At 45.4% G+C, this 22,500-nt stretch overlaps 1 protein-coding gene across 1 annotated transcript in view; it reads left to right on the top strand.

Annotated features, from left to right (window-relative positions):
* LOC310779021 (rho GTPase-activating protein 20-like) overlaps positions 1-22,500 on the top strand; it is a 59,926-nt gene that overhangs the window by 19,257 nt on the left and 18,169 nt on the right. The window contains exons 3-12 of the mRNA XM_083639514.1: positions 3,795-3,971; positions 7,186-7,335; positions 8,467-8,508; positions 9,194-9,278; positions 9,420-9,497; positions 9,824-9,890; positions 15,947-16,144; positions 20,258-20,448; positions 21,642-21,806; positions 22,448-22,500. The exon at positions 22,448-22,500 is cut by the window's right edge and continues 69 nt beyond it. Coding sequence (XP_083495640.1) covers positions 3,795-3,971; positions 7,186-7,335; positions 8,467-8,508; positions 9,194-9,278; positions 9,420-9,497; positions 9,824-9,890; positions 15,947-16,144; positions 20,258-20,448; positions 21,642-21,806; positions 22,448-22,500 — 1,206 coding nt within the window. The remainder of the gene's footprint in view (positions 1-3,794; positions 3,972-7,185; positions 7,336-8,466; positions 8,509-9,193; positions 9,279-9,419; positions 9,498-9,823; positions 9,891-15,946; positions 16,145-20,257; positions 20,449-21,641; positions 21,807-22,447) is intronic.

Here is a 22,500-nt window from a genome sequence, read left to right as displayed (position 1 = left end):
GACTCTGATTGGCTAAACGGACAGTGACTATCCGACCATCCGATATGTCCATCCAGAAAAAGTTCACCCCTCTTCAACTTTCTGTCCATCAAAACCGGCTGTCATTGAAAATGAATGGAAGTGAACAGAGAAATGAACGCACACGGACAGACACCACGGATCAGTGTGGCCAAGGCCTTACTGTGGAACTGGAAGTCAACACAAAATAAAAAAGAGGATGTGGAAAAAGGCAAGACAGTGGAGCAGATACTGATTAAGCAAATAACTGAATGCTGTAAGTGTTATTTGAGTCTGTTGTAGGGCGCAGTGGACTGTGTGTGTGTGTGTGTGTGTGTGTGTGAGAGAGAGAGAGAGAGAGAGAATGTGTGTGTGTGTGTGTGCATGTTTCAGTATGTGTGTGTGTGTGTGTGTGTGTGTGAGAGAGAGAGAGAGAATGTGTGTGTGCTTGTTTCAGTATGTGTCTGTGTGTGTGTGTGTGTGTGTGTGTGTGTGTGTGTGTGTGTGTGTGCATGTTTCAGTATGTGTGTGTGTGTGTGTGTGTGTGTGTGTGAGAGAGAGTGAATGTGTGTGCATGTTTCAGTATGTGCGTGTGTGTGTGTGTGTGTGTGTGTGTGTGTGAGAGAGTGTGTGAGAGAGAGAATGCGTGTGTGCATGTGTAAGTGGAGATGGAGGTCTTTTATCTGGTGGCGAAGTGTAAACAGGAAAGAATGGAGCTCACAAACTATTTCCTCTTCCTCCAAAAACTCCCCTCCATGTTTCCATCTGTCCATCAGGCTGTGGATCTACACAGTTCAAAGTATGAGTGTTAAAGATTGATTAGCCACAGTGTTCGCCGGTGTATTTTGTTGACAAATAACCTTATTTTGGGCTCAAAGTCCTAAAAATAAGCTGTTGATAAACACGGGTGATGACGTCAGACATTATTAATGGTCTGACAAGTGACGTATGATGGGAAGATAAATAATACAATATTTACATTAAATACCCTCTCCCGTTATCTAGCTGTTAGCCGTTAGCTACATTTGCTAACTGTTTACCAGGCTCAAAATGCAACTGTAGTAACTTTTAACCACTTCGAGTTAGACTCTTTCCATAAAGTCCATCAGCTTTGATATCTTTTGGCCAGTTTGTTGACATTAAGCGATATTTTGGCTTCTAAAATAACGTTTTTCACAGAGATATGACCGGAAACAGTATGGCCACCACTTCCGTTTTATCGTAGACAAAGAGTATAGTGAAGACAAGAGGAGACGCTCTTCTGCTTCTTTTACAACAGCGCCTGCATTTATTATGTTGCTATGGAGCATGAGTGGAACAAACTATTAGGCTTCGGTTCTTATCAATGTAAGCTCTTTGGCACAAATGATGAGGTGCGTTGATACAGTGCGTGTGCATACGTACATTTTCATCCAACATAAACGGTGAAACAGGTAGGAAAAACTGACTGAACGGAGGCTTTAAGGTCATAGAGAATTTCAATGAAACATTTTTTGGGGTATATTTCAATCCTGTGAGCCGCAGTGTTTCAAGGGAACAGTTCACCCCAAAACGAAAATTCACTCATTACTTACTCACCCCGAAACCACAGTCAACTTCTCCCAAACAATTGAAATATTACAGCAAAAATGCAAGAAATGTCCATCAAATTGATCTAAATCATGTTCTGTAGCCAAACACACTTTGGGTCCAAAAGGTCAATGTTCACCTTGTTACCTTTTAGATGTTCCTCACTGACAAAGCTTTGCAGCAACAGTTCCCTGCCGAGTCGCTCTGGAAGTTAGGAAAGTCTAGGAGATAATGAGGAGGTCAATATTTGCCTTTTGGACTTTGGACTTTGTGTTTGGCAAAACAAAACACTTGGATTCTGCTGCAGAAGCTGTTTGGAGAAATTTTATGGACTTTCAATGCATTCTTTAAAGCTATACAAAGATGGCTCAGTGCCGTAAATGGTTTGGAAAAAGGCTGAGGCTCTTATGAGGAGTTTCGAGTGACATGTGGGTGAAACTTAAACTATTCCCTTCAAGAGGACATGAAACATTTGATCATATGACTAGTTCATTTGCATTTCACCTCAGACAAGACAGGACTCTGCTTTCAAGTCTGAAATGTACCTAGATTTGCTAGAAAGATGAACAACATTTCACGGTCCCTTTTCGCCAACTAGGGCACTGCTAGATGATGTCAGTAGTATAGGTGGAGTACAGGCTAGTTAAGTGTTGGTACTTGGTAGTAAGGATTTTGAATTCTAACAGGCTTTCTGACTTGGATTGTGGCTGTTTTTGATTCATCAAAATGTTTACAAAATCCTTACTACTGTACTGTACAGTCAACCTAGTAGTGAAATCATCTAGGAGCGCCCTAGTCTGGTTTCTTGTGTTACACAATCTTGTAGTTGTGATCCAATGAGCGGCGTTCCCAAACCTAAGCTGTTAAACAAAAGCAAAAAAAATATGTCATGATTATTCAAGTTTGTGTTTCTGCCTGCCCCGAGAATTCCCAGCCGCAGTCTCACCTGCTTGTATTTTCCATGCTTTATTTATCCAGGGAATGTTTGCTGAGCACGTCTATGGCATTTGTCAGCAACACGCTGCCTCACACTCACACAGTTGGACACCTTTACGCCTGCGAGTGGCCCAGCTCCACCGCAGTCTGCTGGCCGCTGAATAGTTTAGAGAGCTTTAGTGCCTTGCTCGTGGACACCTCAGCGCTGCATGCTGTGGGACTTTCTCATTCACATTCCTCCCCCCAAACGGCTATTAAGGGATTCAAACTGGCAGCGTTTTGGTCACAAGCCAGCTTCTCTCACCTCTGGGCTATATACCATCGCTCCCATTTGGCTAGTTGAGATATATTTGGTTAACGTCGTGAAACGGCCCGGGATCAACTGCGCTCTGTTTCGCTCCATCGCCGGGTCTGAGGGCGTATTAGCGCCGCGCCGCGGGACGTCGTTCAAACATCACACCTTCATCTCGGATTACCGCTGGGGAGGGTGTTAAGGCATGACATGTGCCTGGCAACGTCGTCTGAGGAAACAAGCTAAATCTGAGTCAACACTGGAATGACGTATCTAATGAATTGGGCCTTTTACGCCAAGAGCTAACGAGTCCGAGTTTAGTGGTCAACGTTGATGCCTGGCCTCTGGTTTATTGGCAGCAGGTAGCGCCTGTGGGGGAGCCGCAGCCTGGAGGCTATAGAGAAGTGACAGCGGAGATAAAACACAGAAGAAATGACTTTAATTCATATCTGCCAACCTGACAACGGGATTGTTAGTGCAGGTTGGAAGTATTTACAGTTAGTATAAAAGCGTGTGTGGCTGTTATTTTGCCTGATGAGAAGAACACTAAAGCAGCTATGATCTTTGGGCAAACACATAAAGGAGTTACTGCTGACTTTGACGGGCAGAAACGGGCGTGAGACCAGAAAGCTGCCAGTTTGAATTCATCAGGGAACATTTGGAGGTAAACAAGCTTTAGCACTACCAACACAAGCCAAGGTACTACAGTAGTTCAGCAGCATTTTAAGTGCCTTGCTTAAGGGCAGATTCACTGTAGTTGTTGAGGGAGGAGAGCACTAATTTGTTCACTTTCCCCTCCAGAGATTCAAATTAGCGACCTTCAGTTCACAAGCCTGTTTCTCTGAAATAGACCAATGTGTGGCCTGCGGACCACCAGGGGTTCTTGAGGGGGTTTCAGGGGTCCCCCAGAAAACGGATGAATTGTTAAATTTCACCTAACAATCTAGACTAAAGAGAATCAAAAGAGTGTGTGTGTGTGTGTGTGTCTTTGGTCCTCCAGGGAGAGCTGCCTGATGCCGGTGAGCCCTGAGTCGTGTCCCCTGGTGCAGGCCGTCCTGGCTGGGTGTCCCGGCCGCACGTTCCTGGCTCACGCCCACGCCCAGCTGAAGACTGGCCTGCAGACCCAGGACAGACACCTCTTCCTCTTCACTGACACCCTGCTGGTCGCCAAGGCCAAGTGAGTCCCCCTCCCTCCTCCCTCCCTCCCTCCCTCTCCCTCTCTCCCTCTCCCTCTCCCTCTCCCTCCCCCCTCTCTCTCTCCCTCCCTCCCTCCCTCCCTCTATCTCCCTCTCCCTCTCTCCCTCTCCCTCCCCCTCTCTCCCTCCCTCCCCCTCTCCCTCCCCTCTCTCCCTCTCTCCCTCCCTCTCTCCCTCCCTCTCTCCCTCTCCCTCCCCCCTCTCTCCCTCCCTCGCTCCCTCTCCCTCCCTCCCTCTCTCCCCTGCTCCCTCCCTCTTTCCCCCTCCCGCTCTCTCCCTCCCTCCCCCTCTCCCTCCCCTCTCCCTCTCTCTCCCTCCCTCCCTCCCTCCCTCCTCTCTCTCTCCCTCCCTCCCCCTCTCCCTCCTTCGTTTCTTTCTCCCCAGTCTATAATTATTTCCCAGCCAATTAAATCCATATGAAGCCTGGCTCAGATCAAAGCCACACCAGGCTGCCCTGGGCCTGCATGGGGTTCCCCACCCAGTGCACAAACTGCATCCACACACACGCACGCGCGCGCACACACACACACACACACACACACACACACACACACACACACACACACACACACACAGATACCGTTATGTCCACCCATGTGTGCTATAATACACATGCTAACATACAATCATACATTCCCAGACGCTGTAAATAAACATGCCACAGACATATATATTTTCCTCTATACGTACAATGTGCCGCACGCACACACGCACACACACACACACAACATAACACACAACATAACACACACACACACACAGACATGCACACACAGAGACAGACTTATGCTGTGTGCATTTATCTACTTTTACCACCCAAACACACACGCACACACATACACGCACACACACGCACACGCACGCATGCACGCACACACACACACACACACACACACACACACACACACACACACACACACACACACACACACACACACACACACACCCCTCAGCACAGACACAGCAGGGCTCTGTGGTCTATCCTGGGAGTCATGTGCCAGTGGGCGGGGCTGACCCATCCAGCAGAGAGCACAGGCTATAATTGGCTTTATTACATTTTGGCTGAACACAGTGCGTGTTAGAGGAATGTGTGTGTGTGCGTGTACGTGTACGCGCGCGTGTGCGTGCGTCTGCGTGTGTGTGTGTTTGCCTGCACGCATCCATGTAATAGCAGGGAGAGTATGTATGGATTCCACATGTGTGCTTTTGCAACTTCTCCCTCTATAATCACAGACAAATACACTTCAACTTAGTTTACCCGTTTCTTCCTGTGGAAATAGACTTCAGTCTTTGAGTTTGTCCATTCTATAAATGGTTCCTTGAAGAACTCCCAAATGTTCGACGTTTGTGGAAGTACCCTCTGAAAAGTAAAGGGCATTTGTGGGTCACAGTCACGGAATGCTTTTTGTTGTTGTCCCATCTGAGGACCAAATCGATGGCCTCTATTTGCCACGCACAAACGTTAATATCTCAAATCACAACTCTTTATATTCTCACATTGTGAGTGAGAGCAGATTTAGCTGAAGGGTTTGATGTATAACATGTATCTGTGTGTATATGACATCACACAATTAAGGCTGGCTCCATAGACTCCCATTGTAAAGGTTGAAAAAAGTATCCTGTAAAACTTAAACTGTGATTTCTCAAAAAGTACAAAAGGTATGAAAAAGCTGAATAAGGGCAATAAAGTACTAAAAGTGGTGACCTGTTTAAAGTTTGATTGGAGTGTCTAGCTTAAGGTAAGAATGAGTAGAGTTCAGAGAGGGCATGGTTTGAAGTTACAGTCCTCTCATAGATTTCCAGCAGGTACTAAAAAGTTGTTTACTGTGTTTGGTCCTCAAGATGGCCGCCACAAAAACATTCTGTGACCTCAACCCATGAAAAAGTAAAAAAGTAAAATATTAAGTCAGATTGCAACGACAGGGGACCCCAGTAGGTTCCTTGTGGAACTCCTCGATAAGGGACCCGTCAGGTTTCATGGGCCCTGATGCTTATAGAACCCTCTAAGTCAGGGGTGCCCAAACTCTTTCCCATGAAGGGCCAAAACTCAATCTGGGTGGAGGGCCGAGGGCCAAAAATAAACATTGTGGAATTACATTAAAATGTATTGTGTTTTATAGAAAATTAACATTCTAAATCTAAAATAACATTTCAATATAATAATCTACTTTTTATCTGTTTGATAATTGTAATAATTTGCAATTGGTTATATATATTTAAAAAAACATCTGCATTTGTGGGGAGCTTAAACATTTACCGTAATCAGTAAACACCCAGTTAAAAACAGTTGTATTTTCCACCTTTGAAATCAAGAGAGAAATTTGACTTAATTCACAACTTGAAAAATCCTCAAGGTACTTTGAAAATCAGCTTTATTGTCCATCTTTTGTAAACAATTTGCCATGACAATTTGCAGGGATGCAATCTCAGGAGTGAACACAGTATCCGCAGCCACATTCAGACACTAGTTCACAAAGTCACCACATGAAAAAGCTCGTCCACCCTTTGCAATCAGTGCAGATATCTGATAACTTGCCCGAGTTGCATTCTGGATTGGGGAAAAAAACAAAAAAAAACGTTTTTTTTCCCAAATCCGTGGCGTTCCAAACTTGGCCCGCGGGCCCCAAATTGGTCAGCACTGCTCTAAGTCTAACATATCATAGCATATCGTGGCTGCCGGGTGAAACTCCAACTCCATGCTCCTCTATGGGGTAAGAAAGTTCTACGACCCTTGGACTGATGAAACCCTTTAAAAACCAAATGGATAAACAGAAAATGCACGTCTGTCGTGTCAAGCTCAAACAAGGCTGTTTTAGTTCCTGAACAGTTGACATTTTGGAGATAGAAGTTTCACACAACAACGATAGAGGGGGGCTCTAGTGAGAACACTATGGCACTACTTATTGGCTTCCTTTGGAGCTGAGACCAGCAGGAAAATGATGATTTTACATTTGGCATCAAGGAACCTTCTTTATCTTTACCTGACCGCTACGACACTAAGACACAAATTCCTCGTTTGTAACTTGCATATTGTGGCAATAAAAGTGATTCTCATTCTGATTCTGATTCTGGGGTTCCACTACAGTATACTGTATGGTTGGAATCCTAGGAACTCCTAAAGGTTCCTTGGAGTCCACATTGAAGAACCCTCCCCTGCTCAGTGTATGAGCATGCAGCACTCTGTGTGTCCTGCAGGTCTCCAACACATTTTAAGCTGAAGGCGCGGGTCAGGGTGTGTGAGATGTGGACGGCCGGCTGCATGGAGGAGGTGTGTGAGGGGAGCACCAACCCAGAGAAGGGCTTCGTCATGGGCTGGCCCACCTGCAACTGTGTGGCCACATTCAGGTACACACACATGCACACACACACACGCATGCACACACACACACCTACCTACACACACACACACACACACACACACACACACACACACACACACACACACACACACACACAGTGAGGAAGTATCGATAAGGGGAGTACTCAGAAGGGAAACTGTTGTTTCCTTAAAATGCAAAGATATCATAGAAGGTAATGTTTATTCATTTGAAGAAAAAAAAGAGGAAGGAGCCAGTCCATGCAACTTCACTTCCCCTGAATCCCCCCCCCGGACACACACACACACACACACACACACACACACACACACACACACACACACACACACACACACACACACACACACACACACACACACACACACACACACACACACACACACACACACACACACTCACACACACACAGACACAGACTATGTTTACATAGTCAGTGAATCTTCTTAATATGGGAGTATTGCAGTCCATGTGAACATGGTCACTGTATCTATACGTGTTCGCAGGCGCTCATACCTACATCCTCGTCACATGACTCTTCTTCATGCCCATAACACAAACCTCTGGCTCTAAAACGCTTCCATAAGTCGCTCCGGCATGCTTCTCAATAAGTACGCTATGTTCTGAGGCCGACATGTACGTTACTGAAGACAAGTCAAACTGAACACGCCACCACATCAGCAATAAATCCTTAAACTCAACCGCAGTGAAAGACGGCTTCCCGCTCGTAAAATTCCCCCTCGCCTCACCACAGCCTAATTGGAGTGAGCAGAAAACCACACACACACGCAGACACACACACACACACACACGCACACACACACACACACACACACACACACACACGCGCACGCACACACACACACACACACACACACACACACACACACACACACACAAATGCACGAGTGTGCAACATATACACACACAAATGCATACTTGCATACAATCGCACCTGTACGTGGGCACACACACAGATTCATACGCCTGTAACGTGTGCCGACAGCAGGAATTCGGCGGCAGCCTGGGGGAGTCTGCAGTTTGAGCCAGAGGGGGTTACGTTACATAACCAGGGAAATAGAAGGTTATCGCTCATGATTTCCTCTCATCATGTTTTATCACTCTCTTTACGCCTCTTCAGCTCCGTGGAACACAAGGACAAATGGCTGGCGCTCATCAAAAGGTAACCGGCTGGCTGGGCGTACCAGATGCTAGTTTTTTCATGTCATGATTTGTGATCGTGTGTGATTCAAAATCCAATTTCCCTCATGGGGCAATAAAGATTGAATTTAAATGTAATTGATTTAATTGAATTATTTTCTACATCAGCGGTTCTCAACGTGGGGCCCGGGGACCACCAGGGGTCCTCGAGCGGGTCCCTGGGGTTCCCCAGCAAGTTGAGGAATTGTTAAACTTTAGCATTATTTCATTGACAAGAACCTAACTCAATTTAGAGAATGTAGAAAAATTATCATAGTTTTGATCATAGTTTCACTGTTATCTCTCTACCTACAATACAGACAGTCATGGAATTCTGGACAAAATCATGTCGGACAATAAAAAATTATCTCAGATTTGGGTAAAAATCTCGTGGCTCTCATGGTGGTTCTCATGTGGGCTAATTAGGGCTACTTGATATGACAATTATGGGAAGAATCACTGCTACATGAAGCATAATCACAGTCTGAATGAGAATCAACACACAATCAATTACGATGTCAACTTCTGTGATACACATTATATTTATATTATATTACTGTATATTATATTAGATATTATAAATCAGATTTATTATTTTATAGTATATTACATTATATTTTCCAACCCCCTCATTCTGAGGCTGTCCTTCCTCTCTTCCCTCCGCTCAGTCGGATCAACGAGGAGAAAGAGAAGGACGACCCCAAGACCATTCCCCTCAAGATATTTGCTAAGGACATCGGGAACTGTGCATATGTAAGTGTCTCTTCTTTCAATTCATCCTGCCTCTCTCTCTCTCTCTCTCTCTCCCCCCCATCTGTTTTTAATTATTTTTGTCATCATACAATCTACCGCATATTTCCATAAAGTCTGATATAAAATTCATGTCTCCACCAGGCCAAGACGCTGGCAGTCAGCAACACTGACAGCACCACTGACGTCATCCGCATGGCGCTGCTGCAGTTCGGCATATCGGTGAGTTTGAGTCACACTCTACTTGGATAGTCCAGTGCTGATATGCGACTTACTATACAGTGACTATAACATGTCAGCACAGTTTCAGCTGATACAATAGTGGGACAGGTAGCCTAAAGTCATGTCTGGGTTCGGGTTGTAGAGATGCAGCAAATAGGAAAGTCGACTTTTTGTCACCTGATCGTGGACTATCAATACTGGACTATCCAAATCAAGTACTATAGGAAACCAATGAGGAGTACGTTGACCATTCTTTTTATTTTGGATTCTCTCTCTCTCTCTCTCTCTCTCTCTCTCCCTCTCTCCCGCTCTCTCTCTCTCTGCAGGGTTGTGTTAGAGACCACCAGTTGTGGGTGAACTCCAGTAAGGACGAGCCTCCATATCCTCTCATAGGTGAGTCCACCTGTCATAAGTCGGGTTTCCATCCACCTGTTTTGATGTGAAATTTCAATTTGCGCATAAAAAAACTGAGTGGAAATGCTGCCTAATTTGCAAAAACCTCCAAATATCGCAAAAAAGTTTTCACGCTTGAGGGAGGCGGAAAAGTCAGGTGTATCAATAAAAAGAAAATGCGAAACGTGCGGTGGAAACAGTTTAACTCATTCATGGCCAGTTTAGGACTGCCAATATTTAGCACAGGCCAAAGATTTTCATAATTGTTGGTCATCTTTCAAGACCCACAGTAAATTATCTATTAGCACCAGAGTGATTTGCAATACCTCAAAATGAAGATGTACGTCTCTGGGTTCACCAGGAAAAAAAAAGTGAGCTTTTAGCATGTTCTGTACTCTACTTATATCCATTTATATACACCCTGTTTTCACCCAAAAAGTCTCTCTGAGATGACAAACAGGAGAAAAGTCAATTTCTGTAAAATACACATTCTCAAGCAGAACTCGCTCTCAATTCTTTTATTTTGAACTGTATTGACATCAGACATGTAAATACTATTCGTTATGACACAAATGAAAAAAAAAAAAAAATATATATATATATATATACACATGAAGTGCTTTTTTTTTACATTCAACAATACAGCAGTGTGAGTGAGTGTGCAGACAGACACACAGACAGACAGACAGACAGACAGACAGACAGACAGACAGACACACCGACAGACAGACAGACAGACAGACACACACACACACACACACACACACACACACACACACACACGATCCCCCATCGTTGCGTGATTTCTAACCCCACATAGGATAAGCAATAACCACGCCCTGTGGCGCTGGGATTGGCCAGGAGCAACACTGGAGGGCACGCAGCCCAGCGATTTCATGAACCAACTGAAGGCTGCTGTGACTGCCTTCTGCCCGCTGCTGCCTAGCTGTTCCTGTGTTTATTTTGATTTGTTCTGGTACACCCGTCCTCGTCCATGTCTCCCTGTCATATCCTCCCTGCTATTTGATCGTTCCCGTTTTCCCCTCGGCTATTCAACACGTCCTCACCGCCCTCGCAAACTGATCGATCATTTCCTCATTCCTCCGATGATCAAACACATCTCTTGATTACTTTCTCCCGGCTGGCACAGAGGAAGGCGACTCCAGCTCGTGCAGCGCGCCGAGCGTTTCAATGGCGTTTCTCCTGTCTGCACAAGGAAGCGTTACCCGTTTTCTGCTTTTCCTCTTGCTCAATTTCAAAACAACAGCTGCGGTATGTGTTTGTTCACGTGTTGTCTTAGATGCTAGGGACCTGATACTATGTCAGGGGCTGGGGAAGTGTTTGAACTACGCCCTGCAGTAATAAAAACAAAAACACGTCAAACACGTCATTGGCCCTCTGGGCTATTCCTGATAACACGTCAAAGACGTCTTTGGCCCTGAATGAGTTAAGCGATATTCCGTTGTTCCTTGATCACTGCAAAACATGACATGCCGTGTGTAGCCTCCACACAATAGGGCTACACACGGTAAATAATGGTACGCGCAGCACAATACCCGCCGTGGTAAACAGAAGAAGACTGGGATATTAACTTTAAGGCGACTCACTTCTAGACTTGAATGAAATTGTATTCACTTACTATCTGCTCCGTGGATTACCATTTTACAATTTCGGAGCCGGAATTGTAACATAGCAACGTTGGTCCACAAACGTTGCTCCACAAACGTTGCTATTTTACAAATGTTTTGGAGATCGGTTTGGGATTATAACGTTAGTTTGCCGAGTCGCACCTGGTAATCCAGAAATGGCGTTATGGTACCTTTGTCTACTTGTAGATCATCAAGAAACTTTAAATGAATAACGTTAGATGTGTTTAACAGAGCTGTATATCGGGTCTAGCAGCTGATCAGCAGCTCAGAGAGCCTCAAACACAAGGTGATTGACAGCTCTATAATTCGCAAAATAGCAGTGGATGGAAACGCGCACTATTTCACATTTTATTTTGCCGACTTTCTGAAAATTCGATTAAAAGGTGAGATACATTTGGATGGAAACCCAGTTAGATACATTAGCATCAAATCCTCGCTATTATTACTGTAAAGCTGGAGACTTCAGTTTTAACCCCAAACAGGCAGAACTTGGCCAAGGGAAGACAATGAGAAACACATCCCACTCCTTTTACTACCATCAAGCTACCCATAAGCAGGGGTGGAAAGAGAAATCCTACTCAAGTAGAAGTACTGTTACGTACTTTGCTGATATTTTTTAGAAGTAAAAGTAATAAGTGTCTGATTTAAAATGTGCTCGGGGGTAAAAGTTCCTGAGTTCTTCTTTAGAACAGAGAACGTTGTTCGCTGTGATCTTTTAACATGTGGTTCTAAAAGGAGAGAGGACAGAGTTCCTCTTCTCACTGTCAAAGCAGCCACAGTTTGTCAGTTGACCATGATCCAGGTTCTGCTGCTGATGCAAAGACACAATCTGTTCTGTGATGCACAGGTTTAGAATCGACTGAAGGACAATACAGCAGAAATCAACACAAAATAGCTACTCAGTTACAGCGACATGATTTTAATTACGGTAGTTACTTCCACCCTTGCCCTTAAAGTCGAGCTGAACCCAAAAATGACTTTTCTTTTCTTTTAGTTCAAATACCTGAGTATGCAGTGCATCCCCAGGTATTTAACACGTTCACTGCCAATGACGTATTAATCCGTCAAAAAAAAATCCAACGGTTCACTGCCAATGACGTATTAATACGTCAAAAAAAATCGTTTTTTTTTTTTTGACGGTGGGACGTTGATCTAACCCTTTTACGTCTCCTATACCAATATTGGAGGTATTGAATGTGTATAATCTATTTTACCGACCCACTGAGTGGCGACATGTCTCTCCAGAGTAGGAAGAGGCGAGCCAAAACTGGAGGGAAAAGCGCGAGGAAGCCGTTCTCATAATGTAAAATGGATGGCGAAAACGCTTTCACTTTCGCGCTGACGCACAGCGGTGGCAACGGTGGGGGGTTCCAAGAATAGACTGGATGCACACTTTGAAACACGCACCATAAATAAGCCCAGAATCGCAAGAGCTTCATCAGAGCTCTCAACCAAAACGCCAAGAAACGAGCGAAACCCATCCAGCGAGCCCCATCCAGACTGCCAGGCAGCAGCCAGAGAGCAGCAACTCGTTTGTCACAGACCCGCTGCAGAGCCAAGGAGGGCGGAGGAGAACGCCCACGGAGGGAGGAGTTGGAAGCAGAGGGGGGTTTCCTGCTGTTATGGAGGAAATTACTGTTCAAAACTATTGTTTAGATGTCTGACGTCTTACTGATGCCAAAAATGAATGGTTAAAGTGACTGTTCTATCGAATTTCACAAAAAGCCGTTTATCTCAGAATAAATTTCCAGACGCTGAAACCATGCTGTATTCAACTGCTAATGCTTACATAACTACTAACTCTACAAACTAACTCTTTTAGACAGAGAAAGCACACATTCTATTACCGTAAATTTCGGACTATAAGCCGCGGCTTTTTCCCCGTTTTTTGGCCCTGCGGCTTATATAACGGTGCGGCTTATCTATGGATTTTATCAGCTAACGGCCGCTCGGGGACCTCCAAAATCTATGGATGTTGGTATGAGGCAGAACGAGAGCAAGACAGACATTACGAGAGCGAGACCCTGATTGGATGATGTTGCAAAAAATGTGCCTCGCGACCTGATTGGAGCACTGTGCCACTACGCTCTCTCAGCCACTACAGTAAAACACCCTCCCTCCTCCCTCGCTCCGGGGGGAAAATGGCAGCGATTGAGCCTGAAAGACAGTCTGAATGAAATTGAATGTAACATTCCCAATTCTATGTATTACATTCTAAAAAACTAACGGCAACATTTTGGAAGGCTAAGCCACACAACTAGCTCGTTGTAATCTAACATCATGCTTCAAAAGATGGAGAACTGGCTGTGTTACGACGATGGCGGTGAGAAGAAGAAGGAAAGAAGGAAATCGAGCAGCAGCACGTAACCTTGGCATCAGGGTGTTGACACAGAGAGCAGACGGCCGAGGTGTGTCCACCGTTCAGATCCGACTGAAGGCCAAAACAGTCGCCACCGAAATGAAAATTGAACATTTTAGAGGTGGACCATCCTGGTGTTTCAGATTTATGAGACGAAAGGGACTGTCCGTCAGGGCGCGGACGACTGTGTGTCAGCAACTCCCTCCCGACTACCAGGAGAAAATTACAAACTTCGGCGAATTCACACAAAGAAAGATCAAGGAATATTCCATCGGACCGGAGCAGATCATAAATATGGATGAAGTGCCTTTGACGTTCGACCTGCCTCTCACTAGGACTGTTAACAAGAAAGGTGAATCGTCCATCACGTTGAGAACCACAGGTCACGAGAGAACGAATTTCACTTGTGTTCTTGGCTGCACAGCATCTGGAGTAAAGCTCCCGCCGATGGTGATTTTTAAGCGTCTCACAATGCCAAAAGAAAAGATCCCCAGCGGGATATGCTTGTTTTGTTGAAATGTTAATAAATGGGAGCTTCCCCAAACAGCCATCTCTTTCCTGACAATCCCCTCTGTGCACGAACCCTTACATATGGTAATTAAACATCAAAACACCCGCGGCTTATAGTCCGGTGCGGCTTATATATGTAACAAACAGGCAATTTTGCTGCTGCGGCTTATACTCAGGTGCGCCTTATAGTGCGGAAATTACGGTAGTTCTTTTGAGATATTGTGTGTTCACAAAATCTTAGCAGAAAAGAATCCTCGGGTCTTGAAAGATGAGCCAGAATCCTCAAAAAAACCCTCTGGCAGAACCTACCTACAGTAAAAAAAAAATGGCTGGCAGTGAATGTGTTAATGATGTATGGCCAAAAAATCACAAAAATCTAATTCCTTTAGTTTTTTACACTTTTTCGCATCAAAAGTTCATTTTTCAAGATTTCATTGATAACACTAATCTACAGTTTGCTGACGTCACCTAGTACTATCAAATTTCTACCCCATTTCAACCAATCATATCACGACATGCAGCTGTCAATCAAATCTTCATTTCAGCATAATTTTCTCTTCTAAATTAAGTAGAAAATGGCGCCTAGTGCCTGTCATCTATCCCATAAACTAACTACTAACTTGGCCAATTGCATGAAACATGAACACAAAACAAAAACTATAATCTCTAAGAATGCAAAGAAATGTAACTGGCTCGTTAAAACGCGCATTCCAGGAATATCGTATTTACAGAAATAGCGTAAAAGGCGCGCGCTTGAGAGCGTGGTAGTCAGGGGTCTCCCCTCGGAGATTCCAGGCGGGCGGGCAGCACCCATGCATCGGATTGTCCGCTCGCTCCGCATGAAGCAAGTGGCTGCCTGGTACTCCGCGGATCCCACTCGCGTAGCACGACAACACGCTGAATCCCACTGGATTTCGGGGTGGAACACGCCATGATTGACCAATGCCAAAGCCAGTCGACAGAATTGTCAAATCAAATCATCGACACGTATATGGTCCGCCTCTCAATTTGTTTTCAGTCTCCGATGCTCGTGCTATTGCATTCGCCTCCGGTTCACTTCGACTTTAAGCAAGGCACTACAGGAGCAGCCTGTAATCATGGGTACAGTAGGAGGTGTAAATGTCAGGATGTGAAGCAGGCTGATGATGAAAAGCAGCATGCATGCTGGGTAAAATCCTCCCTGGATAAACCTCCTGCTTCACTCCCCACAGGATGAATAGCTTGTGAAATCGTGCTGTAGAATCTACTGTACGGACATTAGTGGCACACCAACAACTTCACATCTGGGAGCATTTTTCGCAAACAGTTTGCTATTTATTTTCTGATTTCTTATTTTAGAGAGGAAGTTCAACATCACTTTAAGTTCATACTGAAATCCTAACAGCCCGACTCCAGACGGTTGCTTCATTTCATCATTTTCGGGGGTACACGCTCGTATTCCTCCCTAATTTCGATGAGGTTTTGGCACTGACTCGCTCAGACAGACAGGCATACCAGACCCACGACCTCTGACCTTTTGACTCTGCAATCCCACCCAGGCCACGAGTTCCCCTTCAGCATTAAGATGAGCCACATCCGGGACAGGGGGAGCGGCGGTGGAGTAGGGGGGCGGGACCCGGCCAGTCCCACAGACTGTCCGGGGGTGCTGCTGCTGGACCAGTGTCTTCCTCCTGACACCCAGTGCCAGTTCATCCTCAAGCCCAGCAAGGTGGCTCCAGGACAGGCTCCGCTCATCGGTAGGTTCGCCTGTCAAATAATTGAGCCATTTATGACTAACGGCTATATTTAGTATGTTAAGGAAAAGCCTCTGTTTTTTTACTTTTTTTACTTTTTTTTCTGTGGAAACTGTCAAGATGTGGTATTTATCATGTTTTAATTGCTAGACAAATTAGATTTTCTTTTAAAAATTAAAGACAAAAAAACAACACAAAAACCACCATTTGACTTCCATTCATACCTTGACTGATTTAAAAATTAAAAATTAAATCAATGGATTTGTGCTTAGCTCAGCTAGCACTTTAAGTGCTGTAAAGAACATTTTAAAATCCCACTGGGGACATTCATGGTAGCCTGGAAATGGAAAAGAAACACGCACCAAGGCAGCACTTTTATGTTTGTGGAGCTGCAGGTTGATAAGCACTGTTCTGGTGGTTTGCACATGGAACCAGTCATCTTCAGGCCCGGAGGAAGTTTGACGACCCGCGGGCCTTGGAGCCCCGGGCTAAACCTATGGTGTCAGTTGGAACAATGCTCGGGGGTTCATCTGGAAACCTGCTTGGCTTCACAGTGACTACGTTTACATGCACACAATATTGCAGTTTTTGCCCTTACTCCGAAAAAGACGATATTCCGACTATGCTGTTTACATGTCTAATGAAACGGAATAATCCACTAATACTCCCGTTTACATGCAGCCGTTCATACTCCGATTACTGTAATGTTGCCTACTATTCTCTCTCTCCCTCTCTCTCTCTCTCTCTCTCTCTCTCTCTCTCTCTCTCTCTCTCCCTTCCCGACGTGTGTGTGTGAGACATGTTGAGTATCAACAGAGCAACTTAACCTGATACGTGATCATGATCGCAAATCCAGCTGCCTCGGATCGCAACTAGGAAGAAGTGCATTACGTTTGCTCCATTCATCCATTCACCCACCCATATTCTTAATCTGTCCCCTGGTGGCCGTTACGGTGCATGAACACACCATTTACAAACATCACCCATGAAACGCTAAACAAACCAGCTGGCTACCTTTTGTTCCTATTCTTACCAACGCCATCTGGGCTTGCAGCTGAAAAGTTTGGGGTTGCGATGTTGCGCATATAGCCTACTGTACAAAAACCTGTTGATATCCAAGTCTTTCATAATGGTTAAAAGTAGACTATGTTAGGCGTGTTTCTCCTTCCGTGGCCTTTTCTTTTAGGCATGCATCTCTGGCTACTTGGTTTGTATACAAAGCACACAGCTGACTGCAAACAGACAAGATGGCCGTGCGTCGCAAACCGCAGTAAAACCCTCAATTGAGATGCATATTGCGAATGAGCTGTAAACATGATCAAAGAATCATCCTAAAACCAGAATAATATCGGCACTAAACAGTGCCGTTTAAGACGTGGGGTCTTAAACAGAAAATGTTAAATTCAGAAAAAGGTCAACCGGAATATGCTGTTTTGTGTTTACATGACTCTTATCAAATTCAGAGTATTGTCATTTTCTGAATAATAGTGAAATTATTGTGTGCATGTAAACGTAGTCAGTGAAAGGTTCGAGGTTGGCCTTCCTCAGCAGAGAGGTTCAGCTGAGGTCCTCCTGGGCGGCGGTCGCTCAGAATCCAAACATGAATCTAATCCCATTCAGACCAACCAACCAACCAACCAACAGAGTGACTTATAGCACTGATGACATCACTCATACCATTGTGATGTCACAATGTCCATGTCAGTGTGAAGGCCTAGAAACGTATGTAGTGCCCCCCGTGGGCGGATTTTCCTTTTTTTCCGGCAACAAATTAATTCCATTCTGGATTCTGGAACCAGGCTACAACACAATGCTCGGACGTGAAAACACCACATCGATGCTGGAACAAGGAGAAGAGAAGAAAACAATGAGAGTGGTGGGAAAGGAGAAGAGGTGAGGGCCGACGCAGAGGCAAAGTCAGGACAGAAAGCCCAGAAGACACAGAGGCAAAGTCAGGACAGAAAGCCCAGAAGACACAGAGGCAAAGTCAGGACAGAAAGCCCAGAAGACACAGGAGCACTGTGAGAAAAGGAAGATGGAACGCCAAAAGAGATGACACAGCAGGCGAGTGAGAGAGAAGGTCAGCGGAGGTGACGGGAAGGGAAACGGATCAAGAGAGAGGGAGCGAAACAGAGGGACAAGGAGGAAAACAAGAAGAGGTGGAGATGGAGAGAGGGATGGAAAAAGAGAGAGATGAGAAAACAATTGCAACAGAGTGAGAGAGAGAGAGTGCGTGTTTTCCAATCCTGAAGGCTCCAGAGTGCCAACCACAAGCTTCCCCTCAGATTCCATGTCTCTAACATAACACTGTCTTACATAATCACTCCATAGAAGCACTCACACCCAACACGACAACTAACCCACACGTGTGTGTGTGTGTGTGTGTGTGTGTGTGTGTGTGTGTGTGTGTGTGTGTGTGTGTGTGTGTGTGTGTGTGTGTGTGTGTGTGTGTGTGTGTGTGTGTGTGTGTGTGTGTGTGTGTGTGTGTGTGTGTGTGTGCACGCGTGCGTGCGAGGCTGCAGGGTGCCTCCATTGCTACATCTATACAGTAATTGCGTGTTTCAGTGGGAAAAACGACCAGAGGAATTGTTGATCGATTCAAATTCAAATTATCTTTCACTATGAAACCAAACCCCTTAATTGTATCCCTGAAATGTCCTTAACTTATCATTACATAAACATTCATTATCAATCAATAAAAAAAACACATTTCTTTACAAAAGTACGGTTAGTATGGGTATTCATGATAGACACTAGAAATTAAGGAGATTTTTCATGGCTTTTGTGCAGGTTTAAGTTTAAGTTCCTGTCCCTCTGAATTTTACATTCAATTTAAAAAGTAAACAGTCAAACATGAAGGGGTGTTTAAGATGGTTTTGACCCTAACCCTAACCAGATAACCCGTCTATAGTTTCACTCTCTTAAAGCCATTCTGATATAAAGGGGTCTGCTTAAATGATTGAAATTAGTTTCGACAAAGTTGATCCTGCAGGAATTCCATTCCAAAGCCTTTGCTTTTCCATAAAGACAAAGAGTTTGAAGAATCTAAAATATAAGGTGGTTTTGATTTGTTCAACACTTTAATTCCATTGGTGTTCTTTCATAGTTTGGATGTACTGTTGTATGATTTACTGTTATTCTAAAATGGTAACTAAAAATAAAGATGCGTGTCCACATTTTTGACTGGCAGTTTATGATCACAGATAAATGCATCGTCTCCTCTGCCATGACATCATCGCTGTTCACCGCAGGCCAACTTTTTTTTATTGGCTGTGAAGAGAAACATTTTGGATCTGTTGTGTAACAAGGCAGCCCAGGTTTACAGGAGGATGACAGCCACTGCACACCCAGCCTTGGAGCGCTCTCTCTCTCTCTCTCTCTCTCTCTCTCTCTCTCTCTCTCCCACTCTCTCTGCCTCTCTCTCTCCTTATCTCTCTCCCTCTCTCTCCCTCTCTCCATCTCTCTCTCTCTCCTTTCTCTCCTCCCCAGCGAGCTGTAATGACGCAGAGCCTGATTTACAGCTGTGTTGTGTTTAGTTAACGAGGCCGGTCTGCTGAGCGGGCGGCCATGATGTTATTGTTGAACTTTGAGGCAGAACGTCATCCACCCAGAGTGAGAGAGGAGAGGCCCACCCTACCACGCCCATTAGCATAAATTGTCAGTTGACCGAGCCTGTCGGGCTGGGTCGGGTCCCGTTCGGGCTCGGGCTGAAACGGAGAACTCTAATGCGGCTGCCCTTGCAGCTAAGCTATGGAGGGAAAACCGTTTCCAGCGTAACTTTACAGAAGGTTCTTATAGAACGTTGAACTGACTGGAGGAGGGGCTTGAAGGACGACATTTCTTGGCGGAAGAACAATTATTTGTTATCAATATTGCATTTTGTTGTTGCTCAAACCTGACCAGGTAGGCTATATGTCAGCTATAGGCCCGTGAGTCTGTGATTTACAGTGTGCCTTAAACGCCTCTTAGCTGTTGTAAAATCACTGTAAAAGCACGGCCTCTTGGGGCTTTATTGCTTAATTCTTCTGGTTTAAGATGTATTGCTCAATCGACAGTGATTCTGAAAACTGAAACCATCATACCCCCCCCCCCCTCTCTCTCTCTCTCCCCCCACAGAGCCCGGGCAGCAGAAGCCCTTCAAGAGGAAACGCTCTCTGATCAACTGGAGCTGGTGGAAGGGCTCCAGCAGCGGGCTGGACGGCCTGCCCCTGCCCCCCAGCTCGCCGCCCCCCGCCCCGGGCAGGCTGTTTGGCCTGCCCCTGGGCTCTGTCTGCTCCCTGGCCCACGGCCTGCCCAAGCCTGTCATGGTGAGCCACGCTGGGACCCTGCCCGTGCAGTCTGGGGACCCCCAGGGGTCCATGAGGGAGTTCCATGGGGTCCCCAGCAAATGGATAAATTGTTAAACGTCACCGTTATTTCAAGTTAACACCATTAGAGAATGTCGAAGAATGACTGTTCTGATCATAGTTTCTCTCTACCGGCAATACAGACAGTCATGGAAATGTTCTCAGATCCAAGATGACCTCAGAGAGATAAAACTACACTTTGACACAGATATTCTTAAAGGACTCAGGAGATAAATGTTATTGATATCTATCTGAGTACCTAAACTGATTGAGAGGATATGAGTTTTGGGATCTTTTTCTTTTCTTTTATTACTTATTTTTGGAATATTGTAAATAGATTCTGATCCACACTCCATACCAGTTGGTGGCAGTAAACCATAAACCTCAAAAGAAGAAGAAGAAGAAAAAAAGTTCTCAGATTTGGGTCTGAGAGACAAAAATCATCAAATGGGGGTCCGTGGCTCTAATGTGGACCACATTTGGGGTCCTTGATGTGAAAAAGGATCAGTTCTCTATCGTACCAGAAAAGAACCAAGCAGAACCCTTTACTGCTGCTAAAAAGGCCCATTTAAGAATGCATGCAAAGTTCCAAATTAGGAGTATTAAAATACGTTTTAAAGAAACACACTGTTCAAATAAAGGCTTCTATGGTGGGAGAACCCTTGTTTTTCTCAGTGTCCTCTTCTCTGAGAAACTATTGAAAAGCCATTTGAGGCCCCACAGTCTTTCACTAACACTTTAAATAGTGCCAAAGCCACACCCTCTTCCAGGTTCGGCACGGCTCCTAAGAGATTTCATCCCCCATTCATTCTCCCATAGACATTTGGAACTTGAATTGACTTGGTCAAACCAAGCGATTCAGCTACAGTATATAATCAGGAGAGACCACAGAACCTTTCACTCAGACCACCAAAAAGGCAGCAATTTAGGCCTTTTTTATTCTTCTACTTTTCTTTTTTGTACAAGTGAAATGTTCTATGTCTCTCCTGAGTTTGACAAAGTAAAGCTCTTCTTACTCAAACGTCAATGAAAAAATGAACGGGGAATTAAATCTCTTGGGTTGCACTAGGCAAGATTCTTAATGAAACCCCCCTCTCTCTCTCTCTCTCTCTCTCTCTCTCTCTCTCTCTCTCTCTCTCTCTCTCTCTCCTCAGGACATGCTGGTGTTCCTGTCCCAGGAGGGGCCCTACACCAGAGGGGTGTTCAGGCGCTCTGCGGGGGCCAAGGCCTGCAGGGAGCTGAGAGACAGGCTGGACGGCGGGGCCGACCTCCCCGACCCCACACACACCTCTGTGTTCGTCATCGCTGCTGTCCTCAAGGTGACACACACGCACCCACCCACCCACACACACACACACACACACACGCACACACACACCCCCCACACACACACACACGCACACACACGCACCCCCCCCCCCCCCCCCCCACACACACACACACAGAAAACAGTAGAGTTGGGCGTCTGATTAGTGTAGATGTAAGAGCACTTGCCTACCACCGCAGAGGCCCTGGTTCAATCCCGGCAGCGGGACTTCCGGCATGGTCAGACGTTCCTACAGACACAATTGGCCGTGTCTGCGGGTGGGAAGCCGGTGGGGTATGTCGGAGTCCTGGTCGCTGCACTAGCGCCTCCTCTGGTTGGTCGAGGCACCTGGTCAGGGGGAAAGGAACGTGCTACGTCCTGCCGGTGAAACGCCTCGCTGTCATGTGAAAAGAAGAGGCTGGCGACTGCACATGTTTCAGAGGAAGCATGTGTTAGTCTACAACTCTCCCCAGATCGGCAGAGGGGGGATTGGGAGAAAATGGCGAGAAAAACCAAAAAACTTGATTCAAAAAGGTCAGGGAATCACCCTGGTTTTTCAGTACTGTATTGGTTTTTATGTTGTATGTGTTTGTGATGTGTGTTTGTGATGTTGTGTGTGTTTCTGATGGTGTGTGTGTTTCTGATGTTGTGTAGGACTTCCTGCGGAACATCCCGGGCAGCCTGCTGTGTGTGGAGCTGTATGAGCA

This window comes from Poromitra crassiceps (assembly GCF_964638095.1).
Source record: "Poromitra crassiceps genome assembly, chromosome: 6".
Classification (NCBI taxonomy): Eukaryota; Metazoa; Chordata; class Actinopteri; order Beryciformes; family Melamphaidae; genus Poromitra; species Poromitra crassiceps.
This window is presented reverse-complemented; position numbering and strand designations above follow the sequence as displayed.